Source organism: Parasteatoda tepidariorum, chromosome 3, assembly GCF_982258835.1.
Source record: "Parasteatoda tepidariorum strain Cologne lab strain chromosome 3, Ptep-v5.0, whole genome shotgun sequence".
In the NCBI taxonomy this organism is placed as follows: domain Eukaryota; kingdom Metazoa; phylum Arthropoda; class Arachnida; order Araneae; family Theridiidae; genus Parasteatoda; species Parasteatoda tepidariorum.
Window position 1 is genome coordinate 37,143,551 of NC_141757.1, and position 18,384 is coordinate 37,161,934.

At 31.3% G+C, this 18,384-nt stretch overlaps 1 protein-coding gene across 3 annotated transcripts in view; it reads right to left on the minus strand.

Annotated features, from left to right (window-relative positions):
* Positions 1 to 5,915: 5,915 nt before the first annotated feature.
* LOC107445357 (nose resistant to fluoxetine protein 6) overlaps positions 5,916 to 18,384 on the minus strand; it is a 55,840-nt gene continuing 43,371 nt past the window's right edge. For all 3 annotated transcript variants that reach the window (XM_087159089.1, XM_087159090.1, XM_087159091.1), the window contains exons 14-16: positions 14,726 to 14,915; positions 12,364 to 12,506; positions 5,916 to 6,226 (exon numbers count right to left, since the gene is read on the minus strand). In XM_087159089.1, the coding sequence (XP_087015215.1) occupies positions 6,068 to 6,226; positions 12,364 to 12,506; positions 14,726 to 14,915 (492 nt within the window). In that variant the 3' untranslated portion in view covers positions 5,916 to 6,067. The remainder of the gene's footprint in view (positions 6,227 to 12,363; positions 12,507 to 14,725; positions 14,916 to 18,384) is intronic.

Below are 18,384 nucleotides of genomic sequence, written 5' to 3' on the forward strand. Positions count from 1 at the left end.
CTGTTTTAAATTATTTTGCATACGAAAATGCAGTACCTGAGAGCATAAGACAACACATTATAAACAGTGCTGTTTGTGCCCCGACAAAGCGAAAAAGGCTGGGAGTAAAACCATTTCCTATATAGGTCTTCGGGAGGTGTAAGAGATACTTGGTTAACAAACCTTTAACAGTTAAAACGTTAAAGGACAGAGATGACAACTTGCTCCGAACTGTGGATAATTATTTACTAGAGGTAGTTTTATAAAGAATTATTTACGGTTAATAAATTTGATAAGGTTTTTAATCACCGCTGTTTTCAAATAATTCAAAGGCTTACGCGAAGTGACACTTTTCAATTTAGGCTATTTACAGCAACCTCACTTCCTGCTGATCATTAAGACTCAACACAAGCTGAACTTAACTTTGCGGCCCAGGTGCCCAGATAAATCGCACCCCTATACCTAGGATTTATGCCATTTGATAGAATAAGGGTGTGTCGCGCTCGAGCTCTACGCTACTATGTCAACTCATTGTTTTAGCTGCCGCAGTAAACGTATGTTTGCACCATCGCCTACACTTGATCATACATTTTTGCGACAACGTGCGTACAACTATGCTAGAAATTCAGCACTGTTCAATCCTGATAATATTGTTCACAAGATCTATGATGAAGCTACTAACTTTGAAACTACTGATAGTAAGCCTAGAAGATTTCAACATCATGCGTATGAAAATCAACACAACACGAAATATATGTATGAGACATTACTGCCGCTGAAAGAAGAGTGGAATGCTTGGAACGCTGTTAAAATGCTAGAGCTCCTGCAACCTGCATCGACTTCAACACCAGTGAATTCCCAATATTTTCCTGTTTTAGAAGGGACTGTCTCCATTCCCATCCCTGAGACTGGAAAATAACTCCAAAGCTCTGAGAAAACAGAGATTCCTATAGTGCGGCTTTCAAGAGAACTCCTGCGGATACCCGTCTCGCGTCGTGGCAGGTACTATGGTTACGAGGAAAGGTCATTTCGAATAGGGGTGTGGGGTGAATAGTTTAGTCTTAATCTTAGCGTAGGTCGTCGAGAATAAACCTATCGACACCTTCTTTCCTCTATTTCACCCCATTAGAAATATGCTATCGCTTGTTACCGTGTTATTTGCTCTCGATTGTCGCTTGCTTATAAATTCCCGACATTTGCAAATAAACAGCAGAAAAAGAAGAACAGAAAGAAAACTCTGAAAATGGTGGCGAAAACGTCCGCCCTGTTAAAAAACCAGATGACGCTCTCCCAGCGGAAACTACTTTAAAGATAAGGTTAGACCCCGCCCACATTCCTGATGAAACTTCTACTGAGATTTCTAAAAATAAAAATTTTACAATCTTTTCCTAGAAAGATGAATACTCCCATCCGGGAGTTGAAAAGCGGTACCAGTACTTAAAATCTGAAATTTTTCTTCTCAGAAATTGGAATTTCTCCATTGAAAATCAATCAACTAAAGTAAAGGTGTAGCCTGGAGAATAAGCTCCTCCTACTTTTTCTTTAGATACACCCTGATTTGAGCTCCGATTGAAGCATCGTTAACATCAAATTGTTACTAGATTTACCAGTACAGATTGAATGTCATCGATTAGACGTTTTGAAATTCAATGTTACAGGTGCCAAAAGTTTGGCCACAGTCAAAGAAACTGCTCTTCACCAGAATTTGCCTGTATGAAATGCATACCTGCCAACTTTTAATCCATTCCATTATCATTTTTCCCAGTGGTATTAAAATGGAATTAAAACTTCAATTTTAAGCAAACAAATACATTGTATTTGAGAAAAACTTAACATGACAACCACGATAGTAACGCATATTAATATATGTGCTTCATTTTTGTAAGAATAGTGGTGATCAAAATCATTTAAAAATTAAGTTTATACAAGAAAAAATAGTATATATTTACTACCACTTTAAATATGAAAATAAAATCTTCCGGAAAATCCGGAAAAGTTGGCAGGTATGGAAATGTGCCATTATTCCTTCGCCTGTTCTAAAGCTCAGCATAAGCAAGTATTTATGCCATGTTGAGTCTTTTAAAAAGTTGGTAAAGATGACCGAATATTTTTTTTTTGAATCCGGAGCAGTTGGCAGCTTTTAAAGGGCAGTTTATGATGGAGAATAATAACTGTTTATATGCCTTGGCAATCGCGGATCATAAGACAATTTATTCCTTCAAAAACAAATTAATGAAATGGTGTTATTACGAACTTTTCTCACTTTTCCGGAAGACAAAGAGCCCTACTTAAAAATCACTCTTTTAATTACCACTCTCAAATGTTATTGATGTTATACAATGTTAAAAACTTTAGAGAATTTTGAACCATAAGTTTCAATTTGTCTGTAATTTTAATATGGTGCGAAGTTGAACGATATTATCAGATTTATTAAATTTAATTACACCATATTATGCTTCAACTTGAACAGAAACTTCGTTAAATTTAACAATTTATTAAAATTTCAGCAAATTTGCACTGTATTATGGGTCAAAGTACCGATATTATGGATCATGTTGAATCGATTCTTCTGAGAATGTACCCTACAATGCTCAGGGTAAGTATAGGGTCCGTCCATAAATGCACCATTTTTGACGCCACCCTTCTTTGTCACCAAGTATCACTAAACCATGCCCCTACCTTCTTGTCACATGTCACTCTACATTATATAAACGTTTCCTAGCAGCTCAGAAACAAAACACTTCTGATTAGGTAGGTACTTTATTTACGTCACACTGGAGCCGCACAATGAGCTATTGGTGACGGTCTGCGAAACATTCTAGAAGATGATGCGATTTATCCTCTTGATTCACTGCAGAGGGGATGGTTATCGTCTTTGGTAGCTCAACGACCTGCTAGGTAGCTAGACGACTTAAAGAGGATTGATACCACCGAACCAAAGTGGTCACACCTACGCTTTCTGACCGCAGCTAGTGATGCTTGACCTCGGTGTTTTACCGAGAACCATGTAAGATAAGTCCACTGCGGACACAAAATATTTGTAACAGATAATGCATGTAGATTAAATTCTATAGATTAGATATGTAAATAATAAATTCGTAACCAAGTTTTAATTTCTATAAAAATACATTATTCGAAGTAAATACTTAATGTATAACTACCTGTTCAACACTATTTAAGCTATCAATTAAGACTACCTAACAAAATGAATCTAAATAAGCGCTGAATTTTCATTTAATTATTTAACATTGCTTTATTGCTTTAGACATTCTAACAAAATGGGTATAAACAAATACTTAACGTTAAACTAATTAGCTTCTTACAACTCAAGAAGAAGAAAATCACTGATTCACTGACACTTGACATGACCACAGCGTCAGCTTGTTGTGTATAAACAAGATGGTTTGTTAATATTCTAGATACTGCTGATCAAATTCTCTTCATAAATTGTTATTTTGTGTATCTGGCAATTTCATTGCATAATTACTTTGATCGTGTTCCCGGCTTCGTGTTAAGTAAGAAATAAACCAAATCTTTCACAAGTGAAGGAATTAAAATGTTCCACGTAAGAGAATTCATATTTGACGGGCTAGAGGCTAACTCGAAATAGAACATGACGAATGAATGCTAAACGTAAACAAATGTCACGTTGCAACAGCCAATCAGGATCAATACTCACTCTGAAGTCACTTGTAGGTACTAAATATTTAACAACGATATTAAATATTAAGACGATCTAACCAAATGAATTATTATAGACAACTTTAGTATTATTAATTTAGGTAGAGAAATACCTGTGTTTTTGGTGCCACGAAAGCGAAATAAATATGATTAAGATTTAGATGACTAGAATTTTAATATAAAGTTGACTATCACGTTGTTTTTACGACGAAATAGTGACGAATACTTTTAAGAAAACATTGTTTTATGCAGTGATAGTTTTATATTATTAGTACAACGTGATCGAAAGGCATAAAATTGATGTGGGTGGTAAACTAAAGCTCTTTTATTTATAGTATTTTCAATAGAATACATTTATTGATCATGATATTTTAATTCACAAGCAATAAATAAATTATGGAAAATATCCTTGAAAAGGACTCATTTCATGTAGCTTGAACGATATATATATTTCCTTTCTAGCACAACATTTTGCTTTGCCTTGGCGTACAATGAGGATGGTAATGGTAAGAGGTGGTGAGAGAATGGAATTTTTTTAAAAAAAAAATTGCTTCAATAGGTCAACTGTTGAACATAAATTCAGTTCACTCTCTTTCTTAAAAACTTATGATTTTCAGCGGCGAGACCTTTTCAAAATTCACAAAAATATATTTACAAATACGTTTTACATTAGGGAAACTAATATGTTTAGATAATTACTCCCGATTAGTGTTCAAATTTAAATAAAAGTATTAGGTCCAGTGGAAGAATTTGATATAAAGTTATTTTCACATCACTTACACGTGAATGGTCCAAATGTTGATGTGAAAAGCTACTTTTCAGTAATCCCAAAGTTATATATATATATATATATATATATATATATATATATATATATATATATATATATATATATATATATATATATATATATATATATATATATATATATATATATATATATATATATATATATATATATATATATATATATATATATATATATATATGTATATATTAAATTGAAAAACTTGTACAAAAACGATAATTACGCCTACTTTCTAAGAATGTCATCGCAAAATAACTGCAATAAGGTTCATGGGTGAAAGCGAGACGGAAACGAGGATAAGCTGGTATTAAATCCATTTCAGTTTTATCTTGTATTCGGGGGGAGTAAATCTATTCTCTTCTTCAAACTATTCAACAATACCTACTTTTTCTCAGGTTGCTTTGCTTGCTTTATTTAAATAAACTGGGCATCTGGGCCGCGAAGCGGCCCCTATCCCATTTATCATTAAATTACACACAGGTAAAATACATTGATTTGGCAAACATTGTTGTAGCCATACAAAAATCAAGCCGTTTGCTTGTGAAATAATAAACCAATGAAAAAATTCAATATGACAAATTGATGTTTTTACGTAACATTAGAAATATTGATTGTAGACTTAGAATAAAGATAAAACATGATTTGATATGTACAATAATTGATTTTTGAAAAATGAAAGACAAAATTACTTTTGCTCAGGAAAGAAGCAGTTATATATATATGCTATAAATGTAAAAAGAAATCTCGGTAATTGCAGAAATTTAATGTTTCTCGAAAAAAATGCTAGAATGAAATGTCTTTCGCACCAGTTTTTGCTCTTTTCCGTCTCGGTATATATAGGGTTTTCAACCATGATAAGGTTATGCCAAAAGTACCAGGTGCCCTAGGGCAAGTCTCAGAATAAGAGTTCATCGTCGATAAGCTTGCTTTTCATAAAAAAACTTAGAATCTTTGAAATGTAGAGGTGGAAAAATTACGTAAATTGAAAAATACTAAGCGAAAAATAAATTTCGTTACCAGAAGAAAATTTTATAGTTTAGAGTAAGTTGGCTTTTCTGCATCAATGGGAGAGGAAGAGTATTTTCGAATTCAAAAATCAATAACAAAAGTGTTTTTAAATGCAGGATTTTAAAACTTTCCTGGTAATATAGATCTAATCAAGCTTTGTTATTGAGGTATATAATATAAACTTCTAAAATTGAAATCGCATCTAAAATGAGAAACTATAACATCCACATTCATCATGAATTTGTCCAAATTGTTATTATTTTTTTTATTTTCTGTTAAAACACTGTCAGGGCTAAATAATTTTATTATTGCTATTATTTAATATTACTTTAAAACGTGCAACCAATATCTGGAAATTTCAAAATATTCTCGTTTGAAATTAAAAATTTATTTGAATTTTTTAACTCTATAATTCTTAAATCAGAAGAGAACAAAATGAAGAAACAACATTAATTTATTTTCTTGTCTCTAAGAGATTTTACCATACAAAACGTGCATTTCAACTGTATTTAAAATATATATGAAATAAGTACAAAACGAAATTCGATCTCTAATTGGTCGTAAATTAAAATGTTAAGCAATAATTATTTTTTAATCATCTTTATGTTCTGTGTCTTTCTTCAGTTTCTTTTTTTCAGAGAGTTTATTTAATAAAGCTTTTTCTATACTCAAAAATGGTGATTCAAAGATTAAAGTCAATATAGCAGATACAATGAATGTTATTGTAGTAAGTGCAACCACCATAATCCCCTATAAAAAGAAGAACAACAAGATATTAGAAACTTGAAAATTAATATTTGTTCATATTTCCACCTAAATAAAATACGTTTTATTTTCATATTTATTTCATTAACTTATAAAAATATTTTCAATTTAGTTAAAAAACTACGTTATAAATAAATGCTGAACAGTGTAAGATAAAAAAAAAAGATGATCGAACACTTAAAAGTTTTTGATCGGATTTTCATCAGGTCTTAAAGATAACTTTTCTCCTGATTAAATCGGGTGGTTCAACGCATTTTATTTTTAAACAACAACTGTTGGAAAAAGTTGTAAAACAAAAGATTTTAAAGATAAGAGAATATACTCTTTGAATTAGCTAACTTCGGAAATTAAATTAAGTTAGGAAATTACAATTACAGGATTTCAGACTCAAATCATAAATTTAGCTGCTAAGTTATACGTTTTCTTTATGAATTTCCTGTGGTTTAAAACTTATGTTTTAATATTTTATTCTTGATTTAATAAATACAATATAACTTTTTTTTTACCACAATGCAGAGTGGCAGAGATGCCAACTTGCTCCGGACAGAAAATAAATATTTTCGAGTGGTAGTTTATTAATGTATGACTCTTGGTTTAAAAAGTTTAATTTATTAGATTTTTATCCACCACTATTTCTAAATAATTCGAAAGCTTATATAATTCGCCACTTTATGTTAATTTACACGTGCTAGCTGTACCGTCTAAAAAATAAGCAAAATTAGAAAATTATATGCAAATTTTAGTTTGCAGTTGTTAACCGTTATTTAAAAAATAATGGCTCGTCCGAAGCAGTTGGCATGTCTGCAGTGGGCCAGAAGACCATGATCTTAGGTCAAAAATTAAATTTCAACTAAAATATGTTTAGGCAGCTTTAATATTGCCCAAATTAAGTATTCATAATCATTCCAAACATTATAATTTACTTTTTGGATCGACGAGAGTACAATGCAGTGAAAAATATGTTAAAATTTTTTCTTTTAAATTTATATTTCTGAAATATATATAGGAATTTCACCTTTCTGTTACATTTTTATCAGAGTAATTAATTAGTCTGAAATTATTAATTGATTTTTTGGATTAGTTTAATACTCTTGAAAAAAATTTAAAATTTATATCTTATTCGACATTTTACAATGTTTGAATCACTTTCGAAACTTATCTCCAAAAAGTTGCACGAGGTAATTAGCTAAACTTTTTTTTGTTGTCTTCTTTGATATTTCTTCTTTCGAAAAAACCTGCCCCATTTTACCCATATTGCAAAAGTGGACTAAATATACCGAAATACAAAAATCATGTTTTTTTTCTTTCTTCATGTTTTCGCGTTATTTTGTAATTAATTCGCGTTATTTTGTAATATTACTTCGGAAATATAATGTGCTTTTCATTTTTAATATAAAATTACGAAAATTATTATATTTTCATTGCTATATTTAATTATTTAAACGTACTATATATATATACTAGGAGGCTTCGCCCCCTGCTCGCTGGCGCTCACCAACCCCCAGAACTGTTTTCGCAGTTCATTTCGGATTGCTTCGCAATCCGATGCTCGCTTTGCTCGCTCATTGGATACGTTCTTAACGTCTAGCTTTTGTATACTTTTTTGAACACTGAAGTTCCGAAAACTTTTCACTGTAGAAAATTCTAAACCTGTGCATTTCAATATTAATTTGAAATTGCAAACAGTTCGCATATTTTTCTTAATCACACTATTCTAAATTTCAGTTGTTGAGAAAAGTAACTGTTGTAAGTTTTGTTTTAAAGTCTTTCCCACCAGAGGGCTAAGACCATGTGTTGTAAAACAATATGAAATAGTACTGAACGCCGGATGTAAAGCATCGACTTCGATGAAGATAATTTTGTGAGAATTTTTTTGATAATTCGGTGAGAATTCACCCAACTAACCATATGATGCTCACTACGTGCTCTTGCCCGCCGAAGCCTATCAATTAAAACGTATTAGTGTTTTATATAATATAGATTAGCCATATGATGCTCAGTACGTGCTCTTGCGCGCCGAATCCTATCAATTAAAAATAAAAACTGTTGCCTACGCGAGAAAAGAAAAATCATCGGTTTTATTGATACATAGGTACGTATTAGCGTTTTATATAATATAGATTTTTGCTCGCCATATTTCAGCCGCCATCTTGTTTTTTTGTTGATATTTTTAGTGTATTTCAATATTTCAACTATGAATTCAATTTACCTGCACATGAAAACCCTAAATAAAAAACCCCAAATTTTATCGAAATACTAATTTTGGCCACGAAACCTTGGATGCTGGCCCACTGTGCAATGGTTAACATATAGTTAAAACAAATATATTAAGAAATTTATAATTACGAGGTCCTACATCGATTTGTTGAGATGTTTTTCAAGTGCTAACAAACTTGATAAATAGATATAGATATTACTATTTGAGGTATTAATACACTTATGCACAAAAGAGTAAAAATTAGCAACTATGTGACTTTGTAAAATATTAGTATAGCCTGGTGTATTCAAAGATCTTGTTTTATATTTCTAAATTTTAATGATGCAACAATTTGCTTAACACTTTTTAAGGAATTATAGACGATTTTTGCAAAAACATGATGGAAAATTACAGAATAATGAAAAAAGAGAAGAAAAAAATTATTTTTTTAAAAAATTCAATAAAAATCCGGGAAACAAAAAAAAAGATAATCTCTTCATTGGCTTACACGGTTAAATCCGCAAAAAGGAGTGCTTTCTAATATTGTATCAATATAGAGAAACCAAACAAAATATATCAGTGAAATAGTGTGAGGAGCACTCAAAAAAGTTTTTTAAAACAAAATAGAATAGAGCACATTAAGTAATATAAATCACATAAAAAGACAGAATATAAAACGTAAAAAAAAAAAAAAAAAAAAAAAAAAAAAAAAAAAAAAAAACAGGTGTCCTCTAAACTTTCACATTTTTTTTTTATAACATTTATTTCTATTTTTAAATTATTGAATATATTTGCTGCTAAATATAAACCAATCTTTATAGATTTTAAATTTATGCAGTTACGACAGCACAGCATGAAAGAGAGAAACGTTTTTAACATTCTTAACTTTACCAAAGCTAATAAATTTTTACTCATTGCTTACGGGGTGGTAAAAATAAGTTTTGAAAATTTCTGAGATCGTAAAACTTATTCGTTTCCACTCTGTTTTTCAAAGGAATAACTCATCCGTTGACCCTTTACTTCAAAATGATGCTTGAACAAATGTAAGCACTAAATCATTTAAATTTCGTGAAATATATTTTATTTGAAAATGTGAACGAGGTACCTAGCCCAACGGGATATCTGCCTCTTCATCTAAGATGTTCCGAAATTCGGGAAGAATTCCGTAGCATGTTAAATAGCTCGAAATCTTGGGAAGGAGCAGGAAGGAGAAGGCTTGGTGAAAAAGCAAAGGCGTCACTGGACAGGAAAGTTTTCTTGAATGAAGGATTTATTAAAATATTGTGATTACTAATTATTAAGATTTTAATATTTTTAATTTTAGAGTAGTAACGGTGTATAGACATCGTCTCAGATGTGCTATCCGAGTGAAACGGGTTTATAGCACAAGTAAAAATAATTCTTAAGATATGTATTTAGTACTAAAATTACTCGCCCCCAAACAATTTGAAATTGAAGTAGTGTCTTTAAATGCTACATTTTAGTCAGAAATGATAAAATCCTGTTTACTACTTCTTTAGCTGTTAATCTATAACAAGCAAATTATTAGGACAACTGGAAAATTTTATCCGTGAAAATACAAGCATACAAAAAGAGCGAAAGTGATAGCGCAATTTCCCTTAAATATATTAGGTGGACTGGAAAGTAGTGTCGTTTCGGCGCATTAACTATTAATTAATCGTAGAAACCAATATTTTTTTCTCCATCCATTTCGATTCATTTTCGATCCAGCATTGTAAGGTTGTTGTTAATGAGGGTGAATACATTATTGATTAAAAATAAAATCTTGATTACAAATATCAAATGAACTGAAACGACAATACTTTCCGGTCCATAAATAAATACGAAAAGGTCAAAAAGAAAATTAAAAAAATCAATAAGTTTTATTTTCTGCACATAAGCTGCAAGTATATAGAGCTCATAAAATAAGTTCAAAATGTAGAGAAAACAAGGAAAAAATTACAAAATAATAAATAAAAAAAAGAGACAAATATTATTTAAAAAAAGGAATTTAAGAAAATTCAATACAAATCCGGGGAAAAAAGATATAATTTCTTCATCAGCTCACATTGAAAAGATTTTCAATCAATCTTGAAAATTTTCCAGTTCATGTTAGAAACAAGTACTGAGTATCCAAAGGATGTGTAATATTTTATTAAATTCGAATTAATCCTTCACTACTTCTAAAATTTGAAATTGATGTAATAAAGGTCGGATAGGCAAATTGAAATCCAGCATCATATTTATAAGATGCAGCTTCCTTTTTGTCAAAAAAAAAAATTGTAATAGAAAAATTATTTCAGTTTTTTCATTAGTCTTAGAGAATTAAAAGATTCTGTTCCATTCTAATTTATTAATTATTTAGGCTTCTGTGACTAGATCTAGTACTATAAGGAGCTGGCACATTTTGAAATGAAACGATGAAAAACAGTGGAAAATAGTCTCTTAGTCTAATATATATATACTAGGAGTCTTCGCCCCCTGCTCGCTGGCGCTCACCAACCCCCGGAACTGCTTTCGCAGTTCATTTCGGATTTCTTCGCAATCCGCTCTTAACGTCTAGCTTTTGTATACTTTTTTGAACACTGAAGTTCCGAAAACTTTTCACTGTAGAAAATTCTAAAACTGTGCATTTCAATATTAATTTGAAATTGCAAACAGTTCAGATATTTTTCTTAATCACGCTATTCTAAATTTCAGTTGTTGAGAAAAGTAACTGTTGTAAGTTTTGTTTTAGAGTCTTTCCCACCAGAGGGCTAAAATCATGTGTTGTAAAACAATATGAAATAGTACTGAACGCCGGATGTAAAGCATCGGCTTCGATGAAGATAATTTTGTGAGAATTTTTTTGATAATTCGGTGAGAATTCACCCGATTAGCCATATGATGCTCACTACGTGCTCTTGCGCGCCGAAGCCTATCAATTAAAAATGAAAACTGTTGCCAACGCGAGAAAAGAAATATCATCGATTTTATTGATACATACGTATTAGCATTTTATATAATACTATGAGGTTTCGCCCCCTGCTCGCTGGCGCTCGCCAACCATCGGAACTGCTTTCGCAGTTCATTTCGGATTGCTTTGCAATCCGATGCTCGCTTTACTCGCTCATTGGATACGTTCTTAACGTCTAGCTTTTGTATACTTTTTTGAACACTGAAGTTCCGAAAACTTTTCACTGTAGAAAATTCTAAACCTGTGCATTTCAATATTAATTTGAAATTCCAAACAGTTCACATATTTTTCTTAATCACACTATTCTAAATTTCAGTTGTTGAGAAAAGTAATTGTTGTAAGTTGTGTTTTAAAGTCTTTCCCACCAGAGGGCTAAAACCATGTGTTGTAAAACAATATGAAATAGTACTGAACGCCGGATGTAAAGCTTCGGCTTCGATGAAGATAATTTTGTGAGAAATTTTTTGATAATTCGGTGAGAATTCACCCGATTAGACATATGATTCTCACTACGTGCTCTTGCGCGCCGAAGCCTATCGATTAAAACGTATTAGCGCTTTATATAATGTAGATTAGCCATATGATGCTCACTACGTGCTCTTGCGCGCCGAAGCCCATCAATTAAAAATGAAAACTGTTGCCAGCGCGAGAAAAGAAATATCATCTTTTTTATTGATACATACGTACATATTAGCGTTTTATATAATATAGAAGATAGATTATAAAATTTTTCACTCAAGTAAGTTTTTATCACTTCAATGTAAAAAAAAAACTGTAATAATTTTTTTAGAAAAGCGTGATATCTTTTTGAAAGTGTCTGCTCTAGTACATTATCAGTGGAAAAAAGTTTTTCTTAAATATTGAAGCCTATGGTTAAATAGCGAAAATTTCCAAATCTTAATGTACCTAAATGATTTTTGGCAACAGATTACTGCAGAGAAGATAATTAAATAGCTTAATATTGCTTACCATTGTTCTGAAATCATATATTATCATACTTCTTGTTGTTCCGATGTAAAAATGCTTTATCGTAAAATTCGTGAGATACGCCATGTAAGTAATACGACTTAAGGGGACGAATGCTTCTGAACCTAAAATTCTTGAACATACATCTGAAAGTGAGTTAAATAATCAATAAGAGAAAAAAAGTATTACAATAAAATTTTTCAATAATCATATTTTCATATTAGACTATAAAAAAGGCAACAATTATAATTTTTTTTTTAGTCAGATGTAAAACGAGAAAGGTTAAAGCGCATCATAAAATTCATTATTTTATTTACATAAGACCATGTAAAATATTACTCCCATTGATTTGCATTTGGTTTCATGTTTATTGATTTTATTCAGCGGGGAAAAAATATACAAGGACAATAATACTTAATTTTTTTAGATAGGAAAGTAAGATGTGTGAATAGCATAGCTGCCAACCCAAAAATCTGAGAACGGTCTGCCCAGAACTTTTAAAGCGGGGTCAAAATTGCAATTTACGTTTAACATAATAAGTTTAATTTTGCATAAACAATTTTGTGCATTCAAATGTCTTGATAACAAAATTTTTATTTAAATACAAAATATTTTCCTACGATGCACCGAGAGTATTTTTCCCCCTCATTTTTTCATCAAAATAAAAATTTATTTAAAATATACATTTAGAAATTCATAGATATGATTGGCTCATTTATAGTAGAATGTTCCTTAAGTTTGAAAAATTCGTGAACAGTATTCTTTAAGATTTTAACTTTTTTTTTATAGTAGCTTAATTTTATGATAGTAATATTTAAAATATTGATAAAATAATTATTATAAAAACAAGAATAAAGACGTCACTGGAAAATTATTGAACTAAATCAATAAAGAAATCAACAGTTAAACGTTAAGCGATAAACTCCTCAAAATTTGAAGCGGGCTCCAACAGCTCCGTATCGCAGACAGAATGCTCTGATAAATCGGAACAAGTTGGCTAGAATGGAATAAGTACAATTCAAATTTTGTAATTTTTGTAAGCAAAAGCATTATATTTTCTAAACTCTTAGTATTATTAGTCTTGAAAATGATTTCATTCGATTCAGCATAAAAAATTACATCAAACAATGTTGCATTTGAGTAAATAGCAATATTTAAGTTTCCTCTTCCGATTTTTTCCTTGCTCCCACTCAAAATAGATACGTGAAGGTATGCAACTTTTGACGCCTTACTAAGAGAAGGACATTACACCATCTCAGTCACGAAATGCGGCTAGTATTTGTGTTTAGTGGTGCATATTTTAGAATGATTCGATGAAGTTTGCAATTTATAGGAAATAACGCAGTATTAACCGATGAAGCCACTCAAAAAGCAAAGATGATGTGGCATTGCCAATTTAGGTAGAAAAATACTTGCGATTTTGGCATCAAGTACGACAAATTTGTATAAAGTTTAATGCTATTTTCAGTAGTTCTAATTTTGGTTATAGTAAAACATGATAGTTACAAATAATTTTTTTTATGGTTATTAATAACCACGAGGGGGATAATTCTCCCAGATAGTGATTAATAACGTAATTTGATAAAAACTTATAATGCTGTGCCACTTTCACATTTGACGAATTACTTAAAAAAAAGGAAATTATAAACTGAAATAAATAAAATTTATTATGGAGCTAAAATAATCTAATTTATGATTGACCTAAGATAATCAAGTTCATAATGGGGCTAAAATGAGGTATCTTATTATCATTAATTTAATAATGCAAAGTCAACAGGAAGGGCAACAAACGATTTAAAAAAAAATAAGTGGTGGTGTTGGTATTTAATCCCATGTTTTAGATTAACTCTAAACCAGGTCCTTGTGTAACTACTGCATTAACTTTGAGGCAGCCACTGATATTTTTAGGAATAGATCCTCCATAATAAAACAGGTAAGTTGTGGTTAAAGTGCATAAGTCATTAAATACGTTTAGTGATTAGTATGTTTTTAAAGCAGGTTTTTATAAATTAACTATGCAAAGACAATGGGAAAGGAACTATAGACAGAAGTAAGTGATAATAATGATAAAATGAAGCTGAAATTTGGTACTAGGTACCAATTGAGAATCAGAGCAAAAAAAGGTGCCATATTGCTTTGATCACCAAGCATGAATCACCAAGCAAGAACATAATAAAAACGCAATAATTCAGATCATTTAATAACCTGCTTTTTTGACGCATGTAACAAAAATTTTAATAACAAGTAAAAAATAACGCTTTCTGTAATTTTGCGCAATTTTTTATGCATAAAAAACAGATTATTTTAAATAGTAAAATCAATGTTAAAATTGCTTAAAACATCGTAATCAGAGTTAAATAATTACTTTTATCATTTGCTTGACATGAAAATGTAATCCATGCTAATGTTAATGACCACAAAATTCGATGAGATGCCCCAAATAACAAAGAAGGAACTAAACCGGGAGGATCTTCGTCTGAATTCCAAACATACACTCCAAACACAATAGTAAGTTGAATTAAAATTGAAGCTATCCATAAGATAGTCGAAGTCATCTGAAAATAAAATCATTTAATTTTTTTTTAATAAATAATTTAAAACAATACTTAATCGAAAACTTAACCAGTCATTTAAATTTCCGATTTAGTATTTATTGTTTTAAATGCATATTTTAAAACATTCATTGTAATGTTTGAAATAATGTAGTTAGATATTTTTTTTTGTTTATCTCATTAACCCTTTCGCGCCGACTGTCACAAATACGTGCCAGCATAAAACCGTATCAACCAGGGTAAAAAGATAAAACTGGTAATCAAAGTAATTCGTTAGCAGCTTATTTGTGGGCGGAGTTATAATTGTTTGATTTATTTAATTCACCATTACTTTGTTCAAAATAAAACTATTTAGTTATACTTTGAATTAACATTGATTAAATACATGATTAAACTAACAATAATTAAACAAAATCAAAGTAAGTTTGTCAAATTAGAAACGACTACATTTAAGTTACCGTTTTTTATTTAATTACATCCTGATTCAGATTTTGTACGATATGCTTTTCTGAATCATCCGTCCCCAAGGGGTTAACAGCAGTGTCTTCTTGGAAGACAGTTCTTACTTCCAAAATGATTAAAACTGGTAGCACTATTATTTCATCTTTGGTTTTTTATCTTACAACATGAACATGCCTGTTTGCCCCAATATAAAGCTACTAATTTCGATTTGTAATCAGGAATAGTGAGTTTTTTAAAATCCGTCTCAGTCAAAAATTACTGTACTACCAATCTTTCCATAGTAGCACTTTTCCACTCTTTTTATAGTAGCTTAATAGCATTTACAATACTTTTTTAACAATATCAAGGAGCAACCACGCCTACTGCAAACTCCCATGTCTTCAATTCAAAGCTTTAACAATATCAAAATGAATGGAATGGGGGCGCTGAGCTATACAGGTGACCAAATCCCAAAGCATACTAGAATCAAGATAATATCAAGGATACCACGTGTTCGTAAAAATATAGGAAGTGGTGGAAACTTAATTCATTTTATTTATTTAATTGCAACTACAACTACGAGTTACGGTGCAAATTGTATAAATTAAAACGAAAAGTATTCTTTGCATTTAATTGCAATCATCAAAATAATCCAAGTATGCCTCTCAAACAGAACTTTCCAAATCAATCTTAAAAGCGCATTATCTACCGAAAGATGCATACTAACAGAAGTTCCGCAAGGTAACCTATTCTTGATATTTTACCTAGTGTCCTATTCTTGTAATTTTATACACAAATGATTTCCCTGTTGACAGAGCTGATTACAATAGTATCACAGCAATTCATGCAGATTATAACGGATTAATTGTAAAATCCAAAGATCTCAATTTAACCTTGCAGAAAATGCAGGATAAAATCTGTGACACAAAAGAATGGTGTCTAGCTTGGAAATTTCAGGTCAACGGCCAGAAATCACAGCTACGTATAATTCATAAGAAAAAAACCCTCAATATTCTACCACAGAACCAATTAGTACTCTTCAACGAAAAAATCCCAACAGTCAACAAAGCCAAATACCTTGAATTAACTCTCAACCGGAAATTCAACTAAAAAGATTATATACATAATATTACAAACAAAGCACAAACAGCCTGCAATAAATTGCAAAGCTTACTCTACAACTCGGATATGCAATTAAAACGAAAACGTTCACTACGTCCATAATCAGACCCATATTAACATATGCATCCCTTGCCTGGGCTAATATATCTCTAACTCCAATTAACCAGCTAATATATGCCAAAACAAAACCCTACGTAAACTCCCCAAGGCTCAATGGTTTATCTGTAACAAAGAAGTTTATAAAGATCTCAAAATGAATACTATACAGGTAGATCAATTCATTGCCATACTAAATTCTAACTTTTTTGTTAAGGCATCCAAGTGTAAGGCCGCCAACTTCAATGAAATTCTTCTTTTCGAAAATCTGAGAGAAGACATCTTAATAAGACTAATAGAAGCTTTCACCCGCAGTGACTTCTCGTTTCTTAAGTACCAAAATATGCAAGTAACATCTATTTATCACCTGTATAGATCACATAATTATCACTTTTTCTCCTCATCTTCATCCACTATTCAGCTACATGATATATTATGAACATAGAGACATTATTCTAATAACTTGTTTTCATGACAATGTGAACTTTACAGACCCAAAAAATTTACGTTATTAATTCCTTTATTTGTAATATTGTATGGCGATAACTGTCCTGCCTCTTTTCTACTGTAAAATTATTTTAAATTACCGAATTGTTTTTTACACATTGCTTGTAATTTCATGATGAATGGGAAAAGGGTCGAAAGTGACCAGAGTTGCCTAATTAATAAATTCAGTTCCTTGCATGTTAACTTGAATGTTAAACTGAAAGAAATATGCTACAAAAAGTTTCAAATTTAAGTCTTTTTGATAGAATTTTGATTTTATAAGTCATCTGTTTTTCCAGCTTTAGGTGCACGTGGTGTCTTTGCAATATGAAACTGTTTGGCTTTAATAGCTTAGAATTTGGCGCTAATAGCTTACAAATTTGGCGTTACCAGCTAAGAGTTTGGCGAAAATAGCTAAATGTTTGGCGTTAATCCAGAGCTGCTATACCGAAAATTTCGAGCAGTAGTGAAGCAGTATTTAAGTAAGCAAGAATAAATTTAGCGTGCATTTTAAAGCATCATAATAAGCCGTTTTATGTGTTTTATTAAGGTTTCTACATTATTTGATGATCGTGGTCATCAAAATCACTTTAAAACCTTTATATTATATGATATTAGGCTACATTTCTTCATTAGCTCGACAACCCTGAGTGGGTTTCGTCTTCTCCAAAAATTTTCTCCCGTAACACAGTCTCTCATTTTCACATATAAAGCAAAAAGAGTCGTGGTAGATCATAGGATAGAGTTTTCACCTTTCAATGAGGTGAACCAGGTTCGAATCACAGTGATGGTTGTTAGATGCGAATTTCGCACCCGCCTGGCACCGACCCCAGTGCTGACGTAAAATATCCTCAGTGGTAAAATACCCCTTGCCGTCAGACTAGCCGTGGAAAGTTTTCGTCGTTTTTCTCTCCGTGTAAAGAAAATACGGGTTAGTTCCATCAAAAAATTCTCCACGCAGGCAAACTTCTCCCAATGCTTGATCCAAGAATTTTCTTGTCTTCTGGATTGTGTTCAAAATTACAAGGCTACGGAGTTGAACATTGGTAGCTGTAAACTCACACTTGGGTCGGCTGTTTAACGACGATTTTAAAATAAAATAAAATATAAAGCAAAAACCTTTATGAATCAGAAATTGTTTTTTTTTTAATGTGCTAAGTTGTCTATATATAGAAATTCTTTGTCGTAAGATATTCTTCGCTATCCGTTCTTTTGAACTTCGATGAACATACAGAGCAGAATCTTTCCCTCAAAAATCTTCACAGCTTCCTCATCACGGAAAGTCAGGGCCCAAGCCTTTGATATCAGGACAGATCTAATGAGAGTT